General features: G+C 49.2%; 1 protein-coding gene across 8 annotated transcripts; it reads left to right on the top strand.

The window, feature by feature from the left end:
- Window positions 1-408: 408 nt before the first annotated feature.
- Window positions 409-24156, top strand: Psen2 (presenilin 2). 8 transcript variants are annotated; one of them, XM_008822361.2, is made up of 13 exons: window positions 417-490; window positions 1402-1634; window positions 7052-7087; window positions 8592-8752; window positions 10496-10710; window positions 12501-12642; window positions 15197-15264; window positions 15913-16133; window positions 17104-17202; window positions 20444-20527; window positions 20898-20999; window positions 22199-22317; window positions 23441-24156. In XM_008822361.2, the coding sequence occupies exons 4-13, from the start codon at window positions 8612-8614 to the stop codon at window positions 23594-23596; spliced, it is 1347 nt and encodes a 448-aa protein (XP_008820583.1). In that variant the 5' UTR covers window positions 417-490; window positions 1402-1634; window positions 7052-7087; window positions 8592-8611; the 3' UTR covers window positions 23597-24156. The 8 variants fall into 8 exon arrangements, with proteins under 8 accessions (XP_008820586.1, XP_017650895.1, XP_029414129.1 ...); XM_008822363.2 differs by lacking the exon at window positions 7052-7087; XM_008822362.3 differs by lacking the exon at window positions 1402-1634 and having other exon boundaries at window positions 454-490.
- Window positions 24157-24473: the final 317 nt, after the last annotated feature.

Raw genomic sequence — 24473 nt, 5'->3', positions numbered from 1 at the left:
GGTCTAGACACAATTTTTATCCCAGCTTATTTTTACCCAGAACTCCTGAGATCTCATAAGCGCTCTAGGAAACAGACCAAGGAAATGCTCACGGGGGGGTTAGCTTACTTTAGACCGGGAAGGAGCGGCAGAAAGCTCTAAAATGACAAGCCGGCTCCACGAAGCGCTGCCAGGCCCCTAAGAAAGGAAGGACACTGTCCAAGTTCAAGTTTCAATCTCAGTGTTCTGTTGTAGACCCCACGGCGGTCCAGAACCTGCACTGCACGTCTCAGGAGGCAGGGATGCGGAGCAGGCGCAACTGCACTGGGGAGGAACCTGGCACCGCCCAGGGGGCCGGACAGAGGGGGTGGAGCCAGCGCAGTGGGCGGGCCCGGAGCCGGGGGTGTGGCCGGGGCGTGCTGGGATCCGGGCAGTGGGCGGGGCCGGCGCCAGCGCCGGGAGAGGCGCTCCGCCAGCGGCGTAAACTCTGCCGGGTGCCGCGGCGGAGCAGGTGAGCGGAGGGCGGGGGCTGGGTGTGTGCGGCCCGGTACCTGTCACCAGTTGCCGGTCGCCCGCAGCACGGAGAGCCCGGATGCAGCGGGGCCTTGCCCTGCGCACCCCCTGACCGCTGTGGTCCCGGCTGCTCAGGCTCCGGGCTCCCGGCTCGGGCTGCGGCCCCTGCGGCGCCATGCTCGCGGCCTCTGCGACGGGCCCCGGGGCGAGGAGAGGGCGCCGGGGAGGAGGCGGTGCGCCCTCCCCGGAGCTGGGGCTCGGAAGGAGCGTAGGGAGCGGCTCCCGGCCTCTGGCCTCGTCCCCTCGCGCTCAGTCCTCTCCTGCTTCCGGATCCCCAGGCTGGTGGGCGCGGAGGGAGCTGTTAAAGGGACAGGAGCTTAAAGGGGCAGTCCACGTGGGTCCCGGAGCCCGGTGCACCTGGCATTGGATCCCTGCCCCCATCTTCCCTGGCCTCTAGTCCACCCGGGCACTGATACAGATAAGGGGAGAGTGGGGCGCGGCGGGGCTTGAGGCTGGCCTTCGTTACCAGCAGTATTTGTGTGTTTTGTAAAGCACTTACATCAGGGGGAGACGCCCAGAATCTAGCCTTTGAAGCAGAAGGACCTCGCAAACAGTAGCTAGTTTCCACTCTGTACCTAAGGCTGAGGATGTAGCTCAGTGGTAGAGTGCTTACCTAGCATGCCGGGAGGCCCAGGGACGGGAGGTGGGGAGGGACCACCACACACAACTTAAAGTGCTATTGCCCAAGATGTCCCTGGTAAGATACAGCAGAGCCTGGCCTAGAGCCTGGTACCTGGGTCGCTACGTCTGCTGTCCAGACCTTAGTATTTGGATAGATTAAGTGTTGCAACATCTCTGTTTAAGCATTACATTTTAAAGGTATGTTGAAGTAACCGCATCTGTTTACAGATGGAGGACCCCAGAGCATTCCAAACAGAACAGATGCAGACCAGTTTAACTCAAAATTGACAGCCTGAAAGCCAGGGCTGTCCCCAGAGTGTTGTGGTGGGAACAGACAGACTGTCCAGCATCAGAATGAATGCTCCTGATGTCTATATGGCCCTTCTGTGGACACTTGAGCCTCCCAGGCCTTCAGCCAAGACTTGTGACAGTAATTAAAGGCTCTGGATAAGCTGCTTCAGGTGTGTGTGCCTCAGGTTCCCCTCTGGGTGCAGATGGTTGTGTGTGAGCCTGAGAAACTCTCAGCTTCTGTGTTTTCAGTAGGTGAAGGGGTGGAGAGTCCTGACTTAGCCCAGAGGTAATCATCCAGGTTGACTCCTTAACTCTTAGAATAGTGGATAGACTGGCAGAGATAGGGTACTATATCTTGCTTTGTTGAAGTACCTACACCCCGAATGTAGGATGTACACCTGTATACATGAAAATGAATGTTCCTGCTATCTGAGGAGAGGAAGACCAGGATGAGGGTCCTAGCCAGAGGCTGCTGCATACTGTCTGATGGCCTGGGACGGAGGGTTGTGGCTGTACCCTTTCCCTCAGCCCCTCTGACTGCTCACAACCCTACCATACCAACCTTGGCCCTCTCTTAAGTTGTTAGTGTTAATAACCATGTGACATGCCATGCCTTAGGAGTTGGGTATACATGATAAAAAGCCATTTTGTGCTGTGGTTATCACATATCTTAAGAACTTAACGTAGTGGCTCGTGTTTGTAATTCCAGCATTTAAACACTGAAGCAGGAGGATTCCTATGGTTCAAGGCTGGCCTGAGCTATATAGAGAGTGTCAGGCCAACTTGAGCTACATAGTAACACTGTCTCAAAAACAAAAAACTAACCAACTAAGTAAACATATAGAATTAAAATAACACTGAAGCAGGTGATATTACCACCCTTGTAAAGAAGGGGAAGCCAAGTTCTGAGGAGTTAAGCAGCTTGCCCAGTTGTGTGGCTCCACTGCCTGTGAGCACCAGGATTTGAACATCACTGTGTCTTTTGAGTTTTACACCGGCAGCTTTCCACCTTCACCTCCTACCCATATCTGTACTGCTGCCCAGGATGTTTCTGTGGGGTCTCCATTAACAACCTCCTGGGAAACCAGGAGAAAAAAAGAAAAACCTTTTGTTTTGTGAAACAGGATCTTGCTATGTAGCTCTGCTTGGTTTGGTACTCTTATGTGTGGCTTAGGCTGGCCTTAAATAATGGCAGTCTTTATGCTTCAGCTCCCCTGTGCTAATCTTTTTAAGAAACTAAAATTGGTGAGGTGAGATAGTTCATGCCTGTGATTCTAACACTTGGAGGTGGAGGCAGGAAGATGAGGAGCTGAAGATCATCTTAACTATAATACTGAATTGGAGGCCAGCCTGGGCTACACGAGATCCCATCTTAAAAAACCGAAACAAGAAAAAAACCAAAGCTGTTTGTGTAGATCACATGAATATTGCTAACAAAAACATCTGTGCTATTTTTCAGCTGTTGCCTTGAGATTAAGCCACTGTTTAGTTGGGAACCCATAAGACACATTTCAGCCTGTGTTCCCACCTGTTCCACGGCCTCAGCCCCCTGGGGCTTCTGCCTCCCTCATTGGCTCCCAAGCTTGGGTATGACATCATTGTTCCCCGAATGCCTAGAGAAAAGAATGATTTCGGGTCCTCAGGAAACATTAGACATCAGCAAGGGAGACAGCAAGGGAGTAGCCTCTTCATTGGGAGAACAGGTTGCTTGCTCATCTTTGCTAACTCTAGAGCAAATGAAAATTTAAAGGGTTCTCACCTTTGTTATGCCTTAGCCAGAAACTTCTCTATTTGTTTTTGGGTTTTTTTGTTTTTGTTTTTTGTTTGTTTTTGAAACAGGGCCTCCCTGTAGCTCCAACTGGCCTAGAACTTGGCATGTAGACCAGGCTGGCCTTGAACTCACAGAGATCCATCTGCCTCTGCCTCCTGAGTCTTGGGATTAAAAGCATGCACCACCATGCCTGGCTTGATTTTTAAAAGATTAATACATATTCAGTTTTTAAAGTTCAGCTATTTTAAGTCATTTATTGCAGCTGTCAGCTCGGGGATTACCACTCTGGGTACCTGCATATATTTACCTACTAAGTTGGTAGAAGTAGGAAATATAAAGCTTGTATCCTTTTTGGGGGTTTTCCTATTACTGTTATACTTCAGAATTTTCCTTTCAATGACTGTGCAAATGCTATGGGTTGGATCTTAAGTGTCCCCAGGGCCTGTGTGTTAAAGGTCTGTTCACCTGAGTGACACTATTAAGAGGAGGTGGTACCTTTAAGAGGTGGAGTCTAATAGGAGGTCTCACTTTCTGGACCTGAGGTAAGTGGTTTTACCTTACACACATTCCTGCTATACTAGGGCCAAAACAATGGGCCCAGCTGACATGAAGTAAACCTTTTCTTTTTCGAAGTTGTGTCCCAGATGTTTGTTTCAGTAAGAGAAAGCTGTCTGATACATCTTGGAAAATCAGATTTGTGGGTGTGGCAATCCATTGAAAATGTCTTTCTCTTACCAGTTCCATGACATTACACTTTCCCACTTGTCTTTTGAATTGACCCAGAAAAACAGTAGCCTGTTTCTTTTCCTCATTGCCACAGGTAGGCATATCCACCTCTGTGCCTTGAAGACCTGCAGTGGGGTAGAGCAGAGCCCTGGGGACTTTTGTTACCCCCCCCCCCCAGCTTCAGTTTCCTGAGCTATGAAATAGAGCACAAATGGATGTCCTTTAAGGTCCTCACCCGCTTTTATACCATTTTTATGGATATGCCCTTTTGACAAAATGTTCCCATTGCCAGGCCCAAGGCTGGATAGAAACAGGATCTCTACCTCGGGCCTGGCTTTTGTATTCTCTCAGGTGTCTGGTGGCTTAGCAGTTCTCTAGCTTCCAAAGAAGGGCACCCGTCAGTTTCTGTGATGCCTTCTCAGAGATTGTCCCCTCCTGTCTTATCTTCATAACTTCCACTTATTAAAAACCCATTTTGAACTGGGTGTCCATGGTAGCCCATGCCTTTGATCCCAGCACTTGAGATGCAGAGGCAGGCACATCTCTGAATTCCAGGTGGACATAGTAAGTCTCTATCTCAAAAACAAAAGCAAAACATTCAAAACCCAGTGACTAGACGTTTTTCATGTGTTTCCCTAATCTTGCAAGGCAGTCTATTCTGCCATTCACAGAGGAGGAAATGACCTCTATCACCTTGCATGGTCTGAGGCTGTCTCACTAGGGAGTATGTGGTTCATGTCACACAAATTGCTGTGTCTCATTAAAAGAAAAAAATATCATAGATGCTACTTGAGGATGTGCCCAGAGCTCTTCTGCCTCTTTCTCCTAAACTACCCTTCTCCTAGGCCACCTTAAGAGATGAAAGAAATTATCCCAACCTAGGCACTTCTTAGAGAAAATTAGCTGATAGGAGGTTAGTCCAGAGCCTCAGGCTAAAGATCAGGAGGTGCCAAGTGAGAGTCTTGGGTCTGTGGTCTTGGGCTCTGCCTGAGGTCTCTTCCCAGAGTAGGGGAGAACTATTCAGCAAAATGGGATCATGAGGGACTTTCCAGGAATTATGGGAGTGCTGGGAAGTAGCCATGTAATCACAGAAGATGACCTTTTGAAAGCCAAGTGCATTGTTCATTGACCCTTTGGAGAGGTGTCAGGGCTTCAAGCCTCTCTCTGCAGTCCCACGTGTTTATGGCAAGAACAGTAGTTCCCAGTTCACTTTTGGACCATTATTTTCCATGAGGCACTGGGTGCTTTTAAAAATCTTCCCTACCAGGCTACTGACTTTAAACATTAAGACAAACCCTTGCTTCTCTACAGTGAAAAGGTTGAGGAAATTGGGTCACTGGGTTTCCATGATAATTGCACAACTTCTGGCATCAGCAGGTTAGGGAACTTTCTCCAGGTCAGACTTCCTGGGTTCAGCTAATCAACATTTTGGTTCCCGTTGGTTGGCGGTTTAATGAAAGTGGGCAGTGGCTGCCTAATTCCTCAGCCGCAGCACAGTGCAGGGAAGGCTTCCAGAACAGACTCTGTGCCCTGCTTCGCTGTCAGCTCCTCTGCATTTTTCCTGTGGCTGCTTGGGATGGGAAGCTGGTTTGGTTGTGTTTGACGTCAGCACTAGAGAGGCACCATGCCCCACCCGAACCTGAGATGAGTCAGGCTCCCCCGGGGACCTTTTGTATCACTCTGATGTGGATGCACAGCCAGCAGGGTTGTTTATCTGCTCTTATAGGGTGGTGGTTTTTCTCTCCAAGGATTTCCATGCTGTTAGGCTTCAAAACAGCCTAAGAACCAGCCCTTAGGAGTCCTAAAAGAAGCCTTTTTTGGGAGAAATGTCTTCAGAGAAAATGTCAGTGGCTTCCTGGATTCTCATGTGTTTCTCCAGGCTAAGCAGGTGATTCAGGAGGGGGCAAGAAGGAGAGAAAAGCCCACGTTTTCCCTTTGAGAAATCCGTAGCCAGAAAAAGTACAGATGCAATCCATATTTATTATACAAAGAATTGAGAGGGGCTGGGGATGTAATTCTGCTGGTAATGTGCTTGCCTAGCATGCAGGAAGTCCTGGGTTCTTCTCTCCCCAGCATGATATAAAGTGGGCATGATGGTGCATTCCTGTAATCCAACACTAACCTAGATGTAGAGGAATAGGGTCAGTAGTTCAAGGTCATCCTCAGCCATGTAAGTTAAAAGTCAGCCTGTGATACAGAGACCCTATCTCCAAAGAAAAACTTTTTTTGAGAAATACATCAAAATACAAAGTAAAAATTACCCACAGTCCCACCAGTCTAAAGATAATCTCTTTAGATAAGACTTTTATGTTTTTCTTGTACATTTTAAAAGAAAATTCAGATGATTATGCAAAAATTTATATTCTGTTAAATTTAACTTCATTTTAAATGTTAATAAATATTGTTTGAAGAATTCAGTGGTCCAGTGCTAGAGAGATGGCTCAATGAAAAGCTCTGGCTGCTCTTGCAGAGGACCTGGGTTTGATTCTCAGCACCCACATGGTGGCTAACAACCGTCCTTAATTCCAGTTCTAGGGGAATCCAATGCCTTCTGACTTCCGTGGGCACTGCACAGCATGGGTACACTTAGACACATTCAGGCAATACACTCATACACACAAATAAAAATAATAGAAAATTTTAAAGTTTTGAAAGAGTTCAGTGGTCTTCTAATAGTCCATGTCAGATGGACATGCAATAGGGCGGATCTGTCCTCAGCAGGATGGATAGATGCCTAGCGTGGATATACCAACTCCTTTGAAAAATGTGGGTTTTTTTCCTGAATATACACACCTGTATGAAATTTTAATTTATAAATTGGGCACAAAATTAATAACAAAATCAGCAGTTAGAACAGTATACTGGAGTGAAGGTTATCTAAAACAGGAATTGCTGTCTCTAGAGTTTTCCATTTAGTATATTTGAGCTACAGTTGACCACTGGTAACTGTAACCACAGAAATTAAAAGCAACAGATCAGGGGGCGGAGGACTGTATCAGAGAAGAGTCAGAAATTTCAGTCATTTTTACTTTGATGATTTCAGATAACTACAATACATATTTTTGTATGAATCTTTTATTGTTTCCTTAGATCAAATTCTAAGAAGTAGCATTTCAGGATCAAAAGGTAGGAGTATTTTCATAGCTTTTGAATTTCCCTGTTTGGGGTAAGGTTGGTCTAGTCTGTCCCAGTGGCATGTGACACCCATTTCTTCTGGCCTGTCCTCCTCAGTGGGCATTTGGGGCAATTTGAGAAACTTTCAGGCTTCTTCCTCCCCGGCTGCTGCCTGAGTAGGTCCTGTGTTCAAGAGAAAGGGCTGTACACTTTAACTCCTGCATGCCTACCATCAAGTAGTACCAACTTGAGGATGGGAAGGTAGTGGGCGAGAGGCTCCTTGCTTTTTGGAGCAAGGCCCATCCTGGGCAGGTCAGGAGTTGGTGGAGTCACCCAGGCACCCTCTTAAAATGCAGACCCCAGATACTGGGTTAGGGTGGAGCTCAGGGAGCTACATTTTTAAAACACAGTTGGCATGGTTAGTATTGTCAACTTGACTAGAATCACCTGGGAAATAGGCTGCTGGGCATGCCTCTGGGGGATTACCTTGATTGGGTTGAGATGGGAAGACACCCACTGTGGGTGACATCATTTCCTGACTGTAAGTGGAGAAAGTTCATTTCTCTCTGCTTCTTGATTGTGCATGAGACCAGCTGCTTCAAGCTTCTGCTCCCTTGACTTTACTGCCAAGATGAACTGTAAGCTGAACTGTAAGCCAAGATAAACTTTCTCCCTTCAGTTGCTTTTGTCAGAGCATTTTATCACAACAACGGGATAGGGAAGCTGAGATAGCCACCTAGTGTAGTGTTGAGAAGGCCAGAAACAAAATGCTTATCTCTAAGGATAACCTTGAGATTCATCACTTTACTTTTTGTGGGACTGGGGATAGAGCCCAGGGCCTCAACCATGCCAGGCAAGCGTGCCGCCACTGAGCCACACTACAGATCTAGGCGTCTGTTGATAAGAGAATCCACGGTTGCTGGAGGGGATGGTGAGGGGAACTCCTGGGTCTAGTGGGTGTTTATTTAGGATTTGACTAGAAGGCCAGGCCTCAAACAAGACAGGAGGACCGTAAAGTCTTCTGGATCCCCACCTGGCTAAGAATTTCCCTGGGTCTCATGGTGAGTTGGGCGTGTGAAGCTGTCTTCTGTTAGACTACTGCTTCCAAAGTCTGGCCTCCAGGGAGCAGAGCTAACTCCCCCCTCCGGAACCCTGGGCTTAGCTGAGTCTCCAGAATTCCAAGTGATAGGGCAGCAGACCCTAGCCACCTAGGGCATGCTCTGCTCCATGTACCCTGAATAAAGGCATTTCAGTTCCTGTCGTCCTAGGCAATAACAGGGCCTGTCTGTGCTGAATTAAGCTCCTACTCCTCAGTCAGACACCCAGACCCTCCCTGGGATAGTCTACCCTACCAGGTTCCCTTCAGTCATTTGACTTGCATATCTAGGAAGTTTGTTATGGTGTTATGGGTAGGACCTTTGCTTGGTCTTCAAACCCCCCTCTACCATCCCCCTCAGCCCTCTGCTGCCTTTGCCTCAAAGGAAAGTGGACCAAAGTTCCTGTGCCCCTCTTCCAGGTGCCTTTGGAGGCAGGGCCATGCTCACATTCATGGCTTCTGACAGCGAGGAAGAGGTGTGTGATGAGCGAACATCCCTGATGTCGGCTGAGAGCCCCATATCACGCTCCTGCCAGGAGGGCAGGCCGGGCCTGGAGGATGGAGAGAACACTGCGCAGTGGGTAGGTCCCACCAGCAATAGTTGGCTTCAAAGCAGGGCCATGGGGCCTCTCTGTCTTATGGATTGCTTAAGTTGGATCTCAGATGTCTCCCATTGATCTGTGTGCTAAAAGCTTAGTCCCTGGCATGGTGTGATTGGGTGGTGGTAGAACCTGCAGAGCTTGTGAGGGGGGGCACCTAAAGGGAATTGTGGAGCTTATGCTCCTTCCTCCTCTCTTTCCATGTCCTGACCATGAGGTGAGTGACCTACTCCATACATATCTCTGCCATGATATGCTGCCTGCCACAGGCTTAAAGCAACAGGGCTTAATCAGTCATGGGTTGAGATTTCCAAAACTGTGAGCCAAAGTAAACCTTCTCATTAGATAAGTTGAATTATCTCAGGCGTTTGTTATCTGGACAGAAAGTTGACTAACCCATGGATGAAACCAGACATTCTTCCACTCAGGAAGATGCATAAGCATGAGAATTGACCAAAGATGTGACTGTTCACCTTGAGTCTTCTGTCTGCAAGGGCTTTCCAGTAGACTGCGCATTTACAGACTACATTGAGCTGGCTGATATCTCTACCTGCCACACATACAAATTCCTGACTCACTTTCAAATGCAGGCTACTGTTTCAGGAACTGTGAGTTTGGGTGCCTGGGACCAATCAATTACACAGAAACAGATGGCAGGAGGCAAAGCAGCTGGAAGGGAAGGATTGAGGTAGGTATCCAGATGGGGTCACCATGAACTGAGTCTGCCTGAGTCAGGCAGAGTAGGCTCCTTCCCAGTCGGGCAAACCACATCTGAAGTCGCCTGAATCCCTTTCTGTTTTGTTCATTATGGTAATTAAAGCCCTTTCCATGTGCCAGTGGGCTTTTCTTCCTCCAGCTGACCTTAATCCCCTGTACTGAAATCTGAACTCCTTTCACCCTGTTCAGCAGCTCAGCAGCCTCTGAGCCTCAGTGTGTTTAACAGTTCAAGGTTACCGCCAGCCTGGTCTCCACAGTTTCTTATCTCCTGGGGTGTCTGTGCATTTTGGTGTTTCAGCTCCTGTCTATTAGTATTTTTCCTCCCTTGTCTCAGGTGAACAGCTAGGCTGGAGCTCTCTCTGAGGAGAACTGATACTGAAGCAACCATGTGTTTTAATTTTTGTTTCACATGCCTTTTCTGTGGCTGCTAACCTCATTCACAGAGCAGCTAATGAATTGCTGCACTTCCAAAACAAATTGTTCAGAGTCATGCCAGCATCTGACTGGCAAGTGTGCTGCCCTACTTTGCTTTCTGTTCGTTTATCTTCTCCCACTTCCCTGGAGCCCCTGTCTATGTGGATGCTGGATACCATTTAGCCCCTCAGAATTGAAAATGTATGTGCTTGATTTTGTAATTTCAAAGTAATTGTCAATGCCTAATTCCTAATCAAAGAGACTCCCTGTCTATGCTGGGTCTTCTAATTAGTCAATGAAAATGTTTGATCTGTTTTTCCTCTCCTACCCAGCCTGTCTCCTCCTAGAGCTCTGTAGCCATGTGAACATGTTGATTAGCATCCTGTGTCTTTGTCCTTGGGAAGGGTCTTTCTGGGCCCTGCAGGCCTCTCTCCCTCTAGCTCCAGACCTTCTCCTGAGACCTTCAGTACTCTCCTACCTGAACCTCAGTTCCCTCTTCTCATGCCTAGAAAGCAGCATTTAGTATTCTCAGTTCTGCTTCCCAAAACCCCTGCAGATATCAGCAGCTCAGCCCTTACCATATGGTTTCCACAGAGGAGCCAGGACAGTGAGGAAGACTGCGAGGAGGACCCTGACCACTACATCTGCAGTGGAGTTCCTGGACGACCACCAGGCCTGGAGGAGGAGCTGACCCTCAAGTATGGGGCAAAACATGTGATCATGCTGTTTGTGCCTGTCACACTGTGCATGATTGTGGTGGTGGCCACCATCAAGTCGGTGCGCTTCTACACGGAGAAGAATGGGCAGCTGTGAGTTGGGGGCCTGGTTGGCTTGTGGGTCTGGGGTAGTGATTGTTTTGAGGGGCTCATAGGCTCCCTCAGCCACTCTGCCCACAGCTCTGTGCTGGTGGCCCTGGAGAACTGTGACAAAGGCTCTCTGGGCTCATACCCTAACCCACTGCCTGTGTGACTTGCCTAGGCACACATCTAATCCATAACCTCCATTTCTTTGTCTGTTTTATGAGTTTAATAGTGGGGCTACCTGGAGAACTCAGTGGCGTAAATACCGTGAAAGGCTTCACGCAGTGCTCTTCAAAGGCTAAGATCTGACTACAGAAGGCCAACTCTGGTACTGTAGCACCAAACTCTATGTACTAAATGCCAGGTCTTGGCCCACTATGCATCAAGCACCATGTGACTAAGTCACTTCCTCTGAGTTTCTGTTCTCTTAATGAGATGAGGGGTTTGTATCATATGATTTCTTAGCACACTTCTAGCAGATGAGGAAGATTTAATAAGCCATAGATTATTTTAGTAAACAACTTGGAATACTGAGAGCTATCTTAACCCTGAACCTCCCCCTCTCCACTTCCCGGGCCCTTCACTGCTGAGCACCTCAAACATCTTTAACTCTTAGGGATTTACTGTTCAGTTTTGGATTTGTCTCCTTGACCGTTTGTGGTGGAATTTATTTTTAAGGAAGGAGTAGGTAGGGAGGCTCCCCCACCCCGGAAGCTTGTGACCTGCAGAGGACTCAGAGTCGCACAGGTGGAAGGCTTTGAGAGGACTGGGCCATTGTCACTCCTGGCAGTTCAAGCTGGGAAGGGTGAGGTGCCTGGGAATTACTTCCAGAGCTTATGAGCTGGTGTAGCACCTGTGGCTATCAGTGGGCATTGGGGGAACAGGAGGTCCTAGGCTGTGGGGTTGTGACTCATGGACTGTGTTAGTTAGGTTCTCTAGAGGAACAGAACCAGTGGAATGAATATATATCATGAAAAGGAGTTTATTAGAATGGCTTATACAATAGGCTAGGAGTCTAACAGTGGCTGTCTGTACACTGGAGAGGCTGAAAACCCAGAAGCTGCTAAGTCGATGAGACTGAATGCCTCAGCTGTCCCAATCTGGCACTAAATGCCTAGAAGGTTCCCCAGGAGCTGCTGGTCATTAGTCCATGTTGGAAGGCCAAAGAAGTTGGGTTCTGATGTCAGCAAAGGATGGCAACGGCAGCAGTAGCAACATCAACATAGATATACTCAACTGGCAAGGAGCAAAGGCAAGCAGGCAGGCAAAGCATCCTTGCATCCCTCGAAACCTCTTTATAGCTCAACCTCTTTATATCTGGGTTGCCTACTCTGGGTGAGTTTCGACTCCCTTCAGCTAATCCTTCCTGGTAGTGCCCTCACAGACCCACCCAGAGGTGTCGCTCTTAATTGATTCCTGATCCAATCATACTGACCATCAAAATTAATTATCACACAAAGAAGCAGGCAGCTGATCTTGTCAGTGGGGACCAGAACTGATGGTGGGAGCAAAAGGAAGGGTCTGGAGGGGGAGAGTCAACTAGGAAAGAGAGGCCTTGATGAGGTACAATCTGTTCTCTCTGCCACCATGGTTCCAGTTATCAGACAGCTACAGGCCACCGGTCAAGAGGCAGGGGGCATTCTTAGGGATAGTGGTGACTCTGTCAGGGTCCAGCCAATGCCAGGGTTGTATCAGGGCAGTGTGGGGTTTCCAGGGTCTCGGTGGTCAGCCTGAAGGTCTCTGGGATGGAAGTGTTCCAGGGCAGGCAGACACTGAGACTCTTCTGGTGACCTCCTCAGCATCTACACGCCCTTCACAGAGGACACGCCCACGGTGGGCCAGCGTCTCCTCAACTCCGTGCTGAACACCCTCATCATGATCAGCGTCATTGTGGTCATGACCATCTTCCTAGTGGTACTCTACAAGTACCGCTGCTACAAGGTGAGGCCCTTGGCCCCCTGCCTTGCCGTGCCCCTTCTGCCTGACCCCTGCTGCGAGGTGGCCAGAGCCTTGTGGTCACCTTCTAAAAACCTATCCAGGTTCCTTCTTTCTACAGAATAGATTGCCTCTTTATGCTCCTTCCCATCTGTGGGAGACCGCATGCTGTCTTTTAAGCGCCATGCCTTCCTCTTCCCCACAACTTTCTGAACTCCTAGTGTTTCAGACATACCTCTCCTGTTCTGAAGTTAATTTTGATTTTTCCTTCTGAAATTCCATTTTAGTCTCCTTCACCTTGAGGCTTCCTTTCTAGGTTTATTTTTATTTTTCCATCTCCCTTTAGACAGGGATGTGCTTTGTTGAGGTCTCCCTGTCCTGGGAAGCCTTTGTGCTGGATCCTCCTATGGTCCTTGAGCCTCCCCATGGAGTGGTGGAAAAGTTACATCTAGCTAGCTAGCTAGCATATGCGAGGCAAGTGTACCACTGAGCTGTATCTCCAGCTCTTATGAGTGTGTGTGCATGCACACACATGCATGCTTCTAAGGACTGAACACACAAGTCATTAGGCTTGGCAGCAAGCACCTTTACCCACTGAGCTATCTCACCACCCCACTGGTTTTTTGTTTGTTTGTTTCCGTATAGACAAGGTCTTGCTAAGTTGACCAGGCTAGCCTTCAACTTGCAGTTCTCCTGCCTCAGCTTCCCCACTAACTGGTATCACAGACTTGTGCCACCAGGCCTGATTGTACCTTAAGCTTTGAGACACTGGTTTCAGACTGCAGACTTTGAAACTTTAAAGAACAACAGGAAGTTGAGCTAGGCATTGCCTCTTCTAAGTTACTACAGGCATTGCATGGTGCTTTGCATTCAGAGAGCTGTGTTTATGTACAGAGAGAGAAGAGGGGGGCCATGCTGCAGGGAGGGAGCCACCCCTGTCTTAGCTGGGGTGATATGGAGTTGAGCCATGAGAGAGACTATCAGGAAATGTCCCTGAGCTGCAGCTTAACTTATCAGTAACAATTGCCTGTGTAAATGAGGCAGGGCTTCCATACTGAAGAGGAAAGACAGGGAAACATGGTGGAATTTGAGGGAAGACTGCTTGACAACGTGACAGCAAGCTAGAAATAGCATGGGGAGCGATCCTCCTGAGAGTGATCCTCCTGTGGTCAGTAGGTATCACGTGGTCAGTCCCATAGACGTGACTTGCCTATCCTTTCAGTGAAGGTCATTAGTAAGTTCTGAGATGACATGGTCCAGACAGGCAAGTGGTAGCTAGAATGAAGAGAGTAAGCAGGTTGCAAAGGCAGCCCTCCTCTCTCCTTGAGGCTGAGTGTGCAGCCCAACTTAGGCCCTCCCTACAGGTAGACTCTGCTGTGGATCCAGGGGCCTGAGCTAGGATGTAATAGTCTGAACTAGTGACTGAGGTCAGTTGGGAGGATGTGACAACATCTTACCCTTAACGGATAAGGGTCTAGTTTAAAGTTAGTCCTGTCCTTGTCTTTGACCCCTTCATACTCAGCTAGGAGAGGAGGGACAGATCTTCTGAGGACCTGCCTGAAGATCCTTGATGGGAAGGAACTACTTCCCTGTTCTATTCAAAGCTAGTCCCCCAGGAGGCCTGCCCTCTAAATAGGGATCAGTGAGTCTCTTGGCTCTTTGTCCTAAGAATCCTTCATCCCTACCTGCTGACTGTTATCTCTGTCTGTGACAGCTGAATCTCCTTACCCTGGAACACACTTATAGGCAGGGGCTTTGCTTGCTGAGAGACAGCCAGCATGTCCTTTGCAGGTGATGAGTGAACAGAGGTTTCACTAGCACAGGCTTGGGGCAAGCAGACTCAGGATTCTCTGCTTCTCCAGACACTTTTAGGTAGCTAGGGAGATTTTGAGGGGCCAGGTCCTCCCCAAATGAAGATGTCCCCTGTCACCTTCCCACATAGCCACAAAATAGTCTAAGAAGAATGTCTAGACTCTGGCCTGTGGCTTCAGACACTTCGAATATGTTACCAGGGTTAAGGTCAGAGCCCCAGCTGCTGGCAGCCTTAACAGTGCAGGCTTAACTGCCTGTCCCAATAAGCCAAATTAATAGTGAAAAGTAGAAAAAGGAGATTTAATCAAGTGGCCACATTGAAAAGAGGGACAAAGATACTGGTGACCCACTCCCAAATTTACATCCTCCCCTGCCCCATCCATCTTCTCAGTCCTAGTGTTAGGTAGGATTTAAATTGAAGGTAAGAGGTATACATAGCTAAAGCAGTCCTGGTCAAGGTGTGGTCCAGCCCCATGGACCCGTCATTGTGTGCTTCAGTCTCATCCTGCAAGGTGGTCTGACATGTGGTCATAACTGTGAAATCTCTTCCAGAAGACAAGTTCCTCCTCTGGCTAGCACCAGGCTTCTGTTTTCCATTTCACAGCATGGAATTCCTGGGGAAATGTAATTCTTTGGGGTCTATTGTTTCAGTAGTTTGACAACCAGTGGGAAGAACACAAGTGTCTGTTTAGAATATCCTCATCCCTATAAGGCAGGTTACAGTGGCCCTCTTGTTTCTGTTGTCCAGTTCATCCATGGCTGGCTGATTATGTCCTCCCTCATGTTGCTGTTCCTGTTCACCTACATCTACCTCGGGTAAGTGCTGGCTGGTGAGCAGCTACTCCCTGCAGCATAGGTGCATAAGGACCTGGGCAGGGGAGGGTGGCCACTGAGCTCCAGGAGCTGCTCTAGGAGCCCAGGCTTCTGGGCTTTGACACAGGAATGAGTTCTGTCGTTGGCCATAAGTCTTCTTCTGGCTCTTGATTTAAAACTAGCAAAGGAAACTGTCGAGCTGAAGGTTCTCTATGAACTCCCAACAGGTGGAGTTACATTCTACTTTTTTGGGCTAAAGTTACATTCTACTTTTTGGGCTAAGCCTGAGTACTTCTAGTTTATCTGCTCTCTAGCCCTTTGATTTGAGATATCAGCCTGACCTAGGGGCTCAAAGACACTGGAAAGACAGGAGACAGCATTCCTTCAGGGACGCAATCCACATGCACAGGGTCTTGTAGGCGAGTCATCACATGGTTATGTGACCTACATACCAGCGGTTGCTTTACTCCCCAACTCATTCCAGAAACTTCTGAGTAGTTAGTTGTAGGGCATGGAAATGGAGAATGAGAATATGATAAATAAAACTCAGGTTGGGATGTAATGGCTGAGGAGCTGACAGTATCAAATAATTTGGGGTATGTCATCTCCCATCTCTGTTGCCCCCCATTCCCTTCCATCTTGGGCCTGTAGGGAAGTGCTCAAGACCTACAACGTGGCTATGGACTACCCCACACTCTTCTTGGCTGTCTGGAACTTCGGCGCAGTGGGCATGGTGTGCATCCACTGGAAGGGGCCTCTGGTGCTGCAACAGGCCTACCTCATTGTGATCAGCGCGCTCATGGCCCTGGTGTTCATCAAGTACCTGCCAGAGTGGTCTGCCTGGGTCATCCTGGGTGCCATCTCTGTGTATGGTAGGTGGCATGGGCTGGGTGGGGTTAGAGGGGAATCTGCCTCACTGCTGAGGTAGATGCTTAGTTATGGTTTGCTGTGACCAAAATAGTTGACAGAAACAATGTAGGGGAAGAAATATTTATTTCTTTCCTTATTTATTTTCTTACATTTTGAGAAGGTATCATTTTAACATAGTAGGGAAGGCAGGGTGGAGTGGTATGACAGGAGCATGTGACAGAGCCTCTCACACCATTGTGGACCAGGAAGTAGAGAGGGTCCTGGAGCCACCTTCAAAAGCCAACCCTAGTGACCTGCACCCCTTAGCTAGGCTCCACCTCCTAGATGTTCCACAGCCTCTTAAAATAGCACCACCAGCTGGGAAGAAGTGTTTAAAACCTGAGCCTGAGAGGGACATTTCACATTCATAGCATAACAGGTGGTGATGGCTTGCCAGAAGCATGGCCTACAGCTGGTGCAGGATACGAACCTCCTATTCTTAGAAGGCCTTCACAGAGACTCCTTTGTAGTACCCCATAATGACTACTCCTACTGCCCACACCACCAATATGCTTATCAATCATAGATGTGTATGAGTGAGCTGCTGGTTTCTCAAGATGAGCCCAAGAGTATTGTGCGTGTTGCCTATAGCTAACCCATACTGTCAGCTGCTGTTTAACCAGCATTAGCACCGTTGCCAATGCCACAGCTCTAATTTTACAGATAAAGAATTTGAGGCTCAGAGAAGTAAGACTTTCAAGTACATCCTCTGTGTCTCAGGTACCCTTCTCTTCCTACTTTGTGGTTAGTTACCCACTGTAGTCCAGCCAGTGCACACTCTAGATTGCGGCCAGAAGCTCATGGGATTGGGACACTAGCCCAGGAGAAAAATGCACCCTGGAGTTCACTTAGGTTCCTGGTGATAGAGAGCTGTTTTCTCTCCACACTGAGTGGGAATAAAGGTCTTTAGCATGACAAGGTGTCTCTTCCCAGATCTTGTGGCTGTGCTGTGCCCTAAAGGACCCCTGAGGATGTTGGTGGAAACTGCCCAGGAAAGAAATGAACCCATATTTCCTGCTCTGATATACTCATGTAAGTCCTGTGCCTCTGCCAGACCATGGAGGTCAGCAGGTGGCCTTTCGTGGAGACATAAAGGTTCACTATGACTTTCAGAGTTGACTAAAGGTGGGGAGAAGCCATGTAATCCTTAGAGTTGCCACCTGCAGGAGGGTACACCTCCAGAGACAGTGGTGGGCTGGATCTTGCCCAGGAAGATTGGAAAGTCAGGGTTGGAAGGAGGTATCAGAGGAGGGTAGACAGCCCTGTGACCACATCTTGTCTGTCATCCAGCAGCCTGCACTGGGTACAGGCCACATCCCCATAGGCCAGCTGCCTGTGGAGACTTGCAGCCAGCCCTCAGCCCGCAGGCTCTTGAAGAGGTACTTGAAGGGGGATTTTTGAGGGTGAGAGCCCCTGTTTCTCTCTGGGCTTCATGGGCAGGAACTTGGCTGATGGAAGTTGGTCATCTTTGAAGAGAAGGCACATGGATTGTCCCCTGGCTTCAGGCTCACGTACAGGCATATGGATTTACAGATGCATTTAGCAAATGCCACTACTTTACATCAAATCTTTACTTGGTGGAAGATTCTGTGCTTGGCATAGAAGTCTAGCAAGAAGTAAGACCACATGGATTAGGGCTCCTGGAGCTTGCATCCTGTGCTGGCGATGGCCACCCTCCGTTGATACTGGGTCTATTTAAGTATAGGGCCTGTGATTCTGGGACTCTGGTGCCTCAACTACCCAGGAAACCATCTGCTGAGCTGGGTAATCTGCATGAATGAGAAATCAAGCTTGTAATCAGAATTACCAGCAGTGTGCCCTGTGGCTTGAAAGCACATTTTAGGGGTGTTCGGATTCTGAGCAGAGAATGAGGACGAGAGGCAGATGGTTTTGGTCGGTCTGGGTGCCCAAGGCTGGGCATTTCCTTGTGGGCAGAGGACGTTCCTTGTCAGTGTAGAATTTGTTTTGGGGTGGAGGCAAACTAAAGTAGACACATGTAAGTCAGGGGTAGTACCTAGAGGACGAGGGGCCAAGCTCTCAGGGTCACGGAAGGAGCTATTTGCAAAAGATGGTCAGGGAACTCTCTGTCAGAGGTCACATTTAACCAGAGACCCTTCGGTAGGGTATAGTTCTATGTAGAAATCTGGAGGGCCTGCCTTCTAGCAAGGAGGCCAGCAGCAGGTGCAAAGGCCCTGAGGTAGGCCTGGGCTGGGTGTGCTCAGGGAATACCCAGAGGCCAGTGTGGCTGGAACAAATGGGAGAGGAGAAACGTAGAGAGGCAAAGGGAGCCCTGTGACCACAGTGACACTGGGACCCTTATTCCTGAGGGAGAGGTTAAGCCATTGGAAGATTTGGGGCCAACCTGACTTGACCCTGCACCAGTCTCACACAACAGGATCACACAGCCAGCTAAGTGGAGAACAAAAAGGACAAGAGCAGAAACAAGAGCCAGTTGGAAGGCTGAGAAAGAATCCAGAAAGGGGAGGAGGGCTCTGCATGGGGACAGAGGTAGAGACTGTAAGGGGAAATGAACTCTGGGGCGCTCTGTAGGCACAGCTGCCTGGGGTTCTTGACCGGCAGGGCAGGTCATGAGACCGAGGCACACGTAATGACAGTGCTTTGGGTCTGGGCAACAAGAAAGACCCACTGCCTTTTGTAGAGAATGGAGCAGGCTGATGAGGCGGATGGGGGTGAGTGGGATGGGTGGGATGTTGGGTCTAGGCTTTGGGATGTATGGAGTATGGAAATCTCATTGGGAATTGAAGACACAGGGTAGTAAATTCAGGAGAGAGTCCAGGTTAGAGAAACAGTTCAGCCAGTGCCACAAGATCCAGAGTCTCCACTCTGCCCACATCCCCAAGAAGATTGAGAGCAGGGACTCAAGTATTTGCATATTGTGTCCATAGCAGCATTATGCCCAGTAGTTCAGAGGTAGAAGTGTCTAAGTGTCCATCAGTGGATGAATGGATGAAATGTGGTATGCCCATAAAGTGGAATATTATTTTGCCTTTGCAAAGGAGGAAAATTCTGACGTATGCTGCAGCATGGAGGAATCTTAAGAGCATTGAGCTAAGAGTGAGTCATACCAGTGACAACAGATACTATATGAATATGCTTATATAAGGTATCTAGTGCAGTCAGACTTGGAGAGATACAGTAAAATGAATGGATACTATAGAAGCTTAGAGATGTGTGTGCTGTGTGTGTGCAGGGGGGCAGGGGACTGTTGTTCAGTGAACACAGAGTTTCACAGGATGGAAAAAGCTAGGACCTGTTTCACAACTCCGAATACACAGAGCACCACTGAGCCACACACATTGCATTTAAAAAATATTTGTGTGTGTGTATGCGTGTCTCTGTGAGAGTATATGCCTGTGTGTGTATGTGACTGCATGTTTGTGTGCAATGCCAGAAACGGGCATTGGATCCCTCAGAGCTGGAGGGTTTCTGGCATTGGATCCCTCAGAGCTGGAGGTACAGGCATTTGTGGGACCACCAGCTTGTACATGGGTGGTAGGATCTGAACTCTGGTTCTCAGGCTTGGGCAGTGAGTGCTCTTAACCACTGTATTAGTTACTTTTCTGTTGCTGTGATAAAATGCTGACCAAAGCAACTTATAGAAGAAAGAGTTTATTTGAGCTTACGGTTCCAGAGGAACTGGAGGCCATCATGGTGGGGAGGCAAGGTGGCAAGAGGTGGCCAGAGTAGAAAGAGGAGCACCCATATCTTGAAGCAGGCACAGGAAGCAGAATCGGACTGGAAATCCAGTAAGGCTTAAGAACTCTAAGTCCACCCCAGTGATGTGCTTCCTCCAGCATGGCTACACCTTCTAAGACCTCCCAAAACAGGGCCACCAACTGTGGACAAAAGTGTCCAAATACATGGAGCCTGTGGGGACATTCCCATTCAAACCACTGTAGTCACTGAGCCATCTCTCCAGCCCCACAGTTGCATTTTTATGTTGTATATTTTTTTGCAACAACTTTTAAAAAGACATGGTTAACCAAGCTGATCATCATTATAATTGTCATAGTTATTTGGGAGGAGGGAAGAAAAGGACAGGGAATAGTACTGTCTGCCCCCCCCCCCCCCCCCCCGGCCATGGAGCCTGCACACCTGTCTCCATGACCTCTAACAACCAAGCATGAGCAAATGCCTGCAGGATGGAGGGGCCTGCTGCAGGCTTTCTGGGGACACAGACTGGCTCCCCTCCTCCCAGGTCAGGGGCACCTATGAGCACCACCTAAGGCATGATCCTTTGCTCCTTCCATAGCCGCCATGGTGTGGACGGTAGGCATGGCAAAGCTGGACCCCTCCTCTCAAGGAGCTCTGCAGCTGCCCTATGACCCAGAGATGGGTGAGTATAGGGTTTATGGCCTTGTTACTGGGGGATCTCCTCACCTTCACCCTGATCAGCCTGGCCTCTCTAGGGCAGAGTTTTGGATGGCTGAGAGACCTGTCACCTGAAAGCCAGCCTTCCTCATCACCTATATTTAGGGAGTAAGCACAGGTTGGACTGACCATCCTGTGCCCCAGCTTTTCACCTCACTTTGTCAGATGTGGCTGGTGGGTGGCAGTGGGCCAGGGTGGGCGGGGTAGGGTAATTGGGAAGGAACCTTCTGGACCTTTGTGCCAGAGGCCAAGGGGGCCTTCTGACCGGCCTTTGTCTCTCCATGCCCTCTTCATGGTGATGCGATGATGATGGTCCTCCCTTCCTGGACACTCAGAAGAAGACTCCTATGACAGTTTTGGGGAGCCTTCGTACCCTGAAGCCTTTGAGCCCCCCCTGCCTGGCTACCCAGGGGAGGAGCAGGAGGAAGAGGAGGAAAGTAAGGTGCCCATGTTCAGAGTGTTCAGATGGCCTGCTCACAGGGCAGGCGGGGGCTCCTTGAGGTCTGGGTGGAAAATGAAGGGAGGGGACCTTTCTAAATCAGAGGTGACTTGATGAGATAGCCCAGGGGAAATCTGTGGAGTCCTTTGGGATCTCTTCTAAGCCCTGGGCCTCTGACAGGTGCACTGAGTGCTTCTCAGACATAGATTGAGTCCCATCTGAGTGTAGGTGCCATGCTAGGTGAGACCTAGGCTAATGATACATGTTCCGACGACACAGACTGTAAAAGCCTGCGAGGACTATGAAGAAGACTGGGGTGCTAGGAGAGCAAGGGGTGGGGTTTCTGACCTAGTCAGAGGATGTCCCCCGGGGAGGTGACTTCACTAGAGGAGGGGAGCACAGGAGGGTGTTTCCCCTGAGCAGAGCCCTGGAGTAGAGGCCTTTGCTTGAGTTAGAGGAAGTAAAGTCTGGGGTCAGAGCAGAAGTTCAGGGGAGGCAAGCAGGGCTCCAGAGGGATTCTCATCTGTCTCTGCAATGGGAGCCCTTGTGTGTTTTGAGTGTGTGTGGCAGGGGCGGTGGTGACTGGCAGAGTGGTGTTGGGCCCAAGGAGGGGTCCTTCTGGAAGCATGCCCTTGAGGGTCCTCTGGGACTTATTCCCTAAGCTAGCCTCAGAGGCTGTGTATGGAGGAAAGGAGCTGGACTACATTCTGGAGCTCTGATCTGCCTCTCAGCAGTTAGTGGACTCCTCATCAATTAAGATTTCATCTGTTTAGGGAACAAGGTCTCCAGAAGCCTCCTGTCACCTTATTATCCATGTTCTTGATAGTAACATTAAATTTACTGGAAAACACCTGTAGTCAGATTCCACCCTAAGTTGCACAGCGTCTGCAGCCCCAGTAGTAAGCTTTTACTTGTTCCTTTCTTTACTAACCAAGTGGTCCCCCTGAGTCCCAGCCTTCCCCCCAGACTGCAAGTCACTCAGCCCTTGGTCTCCTCATCTTTTCTGAGGCAGCCCATTTTGCCCCAGTCTGCAGGACTGGGGGGACTTTGTTGAAAGATGCTTTCATCTAGCCCCAACCCTTTTGTTGCGTCCTGCAGCTGGTGTCCTGGTCCTTCCCTTCCCTTTCTTTGCTTGCTTCCTACTGCGATTTCCTATCTGTGGGGTTTGATGGAGGCCACTTTTTCTTCCCAATACAGGGGGTGTGAAGCTCGGCCTGGGAGACTTCATCTTCTACAGCGTCCTGGTGGGCAAGGCGGCAGCCACTGGCAGTGGGGATTGGAACACCACACTGGCCTGCTTTATTGCCATTCTCATTGTGAGTGGACTTGGGAGGTGGGGATACACCTCCTGGGGTCCTTGTGAGGCATTTCTAGCTGCTGTTTCTCCTCAGGAGCCAAGACAGTGAGGGAAGGTGCATGCAACCCAGAGTGTGGTCACCAAAACACTCCATTCTATGGTAGGGAATGAGAAGTTTTGATCTCACTGACGACATGTACCTTCTGTCAGGGCCTGGCTGAAAGCTTTGGGCCACTGTCCCTCAGTGCCTGGGGTTGTGGATTGCCTAAGATTTATGGGAAAGGAAATAGCTAAAGGCCTTGTCAGTGGGCATAGCCAGGGAGAAGTGTGAGAGGATGCCCCTCCCATTCTACAGCCTTGTGTTCTCCGTGCCACCAGGACCCCACAGGGTGCTGAATTCTGGGCTCTCTATCCCCAGTAGTGCAATCTGGAGGCCCTGGTGGCTGGTACACATCCTGCAATGTCATCTTAGAGAATACTTCTTTTTAGATGTAAAGAAGAGTCCCTGAGGACTCCCTGTCCTTCCCCTGGGTGGAAAACCCTGGGTTTTGGCAACAGGGTGCATAGTTAAGCCACTGTTAGAAGAGCTTGTTTCTGTCCACAAGTGTGTCAGGGATGGGATAACAGACCTCAAGTTCCTTCCCTGCCATACTGTTTGACCTGGGCCCTTTTGTCCAAGGGCAGAGCAGGTACTTGGTTCCTTGTCCCTACCCTGGACACACAGGGCAGAGGCAGGAAGGGCCCTCACCATGCTTGCTTCCAAGGGCATGGATTACATGGTATAAGCACTTTATTCCAGCTTGTCTGGGTCTCCTGTAAATGCCTATTCCCTGGCAAGAGCCTCCTGGCCCCACCCTCACCCCCCTGTGACTGCTGTCCCCAGATGGAGAAGCAAGCATGGCCTGGCCAGAGCTCTGAAGGCCAGCTCCCTCTCCACCCCCTTAACCAACAGACATATGCCCTCATGGAGGAACATGTATGAGAGAGAACTCTGCCCTTTGCACCTCAAGGGACTGAGGCATAACCAGAAAAGACAGTGGCATGTCCATCACTGCCCAGGCTAGTCCTCAAATGACTGACCCCAGTGAGTGTACCACCCCCTGCAGTACAGTCGCCACTTCCCACTCCTTCGTGTCCTGCAGGGTTTGTGTCTGACCCTCCTGCTGCTCGCCGTGTTCAAGAAGGCACTACCCGCCCTCCCCATCTCCATCACCTTCGGGCTCATCTTCTACTTCTCCACAGACAATCTGGTGCGTCCTTTCATGGATACCTTGGCCTCCCACCAGCTCTACATCTGACAGGAGACAAGCAGTGGCTCTGGGAGCTGTAGCAAGCTTCACTGGATGCAGGTGGATAGTTTTACACTTTAGTGCCATATATTTTTTAAACGTTTCTTTCCTTAAAAAAAAACAACAAAAAACAAAGAAGCATTGTATTTACTTCATGACAAGGATGCAGAAGCTGCTTTTTGGTGGTAGCTGTTTTGTTGTTGACTGTGGCCATCCTGCGGGAGCACCTGCAGGACGCTCAGCAAGGGTATCAGCAAGGATGAGGTCACATATATGGGGCAGGCCTGGAGAGGACACTGGTACTTTCCAGGTCTCTGATCCTCCAGGTTTGAGCAGAAGGGAGATATGTGTCAGTGGGGACCAGGAGGCATGCTCAGAAAGGGCACTAAGCACTGTCACCCTGACCAGAGGAGAAAAGCCAGTTCCCCATCATGACTGTCCCCAGTGCTTCATTCGTGATGTCACTGTTACTTTAGTACCTTTAGAAGCTAAGTCCTGTTCTTGTTACAGCAGTGACTGCTGGGAAGCGGCTTAATATTAATAACAATAAATAGATGCTCCTGTTGGAATGTTGGTGTCTGGTGTCTTTGTTAATGTTGCCCCCTCCTTGCATCCCAGGGCTCTTCTGAGGTACACTAAGTACCTGGGAGGGAGGAGTTTACCCTTTTATGAAGGAGAGAGGCTCAACTGCACTTAGTACTTTATAAAATTCTCTAGCAGGGGTATTAAGAGTTCGAGGGGACCTCTATCTGATGGCCCTGGAATAGAAACCTGCTGGAGCTAAGCAAATCTTTGGCCTTGGCTCATAAACACTGCAAAATGGTTGCCAAAATGCTAAGTGGTTCCTTTGATAAATGTCCTTCATAACCAGCAAACTAAGGGGAGC

The sequence above is a fragment of the Nannospalax galili genome, unplaced genomic scaffold (assembly GCF_000622305.1).
Source record: "Nannospalax galili isolate Female #2095 unplaced genomic scaffold, S.galili_v1.0 scaffold1508, whole genome shotgun sequence".
NCBI classification, from domain to species: Eukaryota; Metazoa; Chordata; class Mammalia; order Rodentia; family Spalacidae; genus Nannospalax; species Nannospalax galili.
The sequence above is the reverse complement of the archived record's forward strand: the minus strand, read 5'-3'. Positions and strand labels throughout refer to the sequence as shown.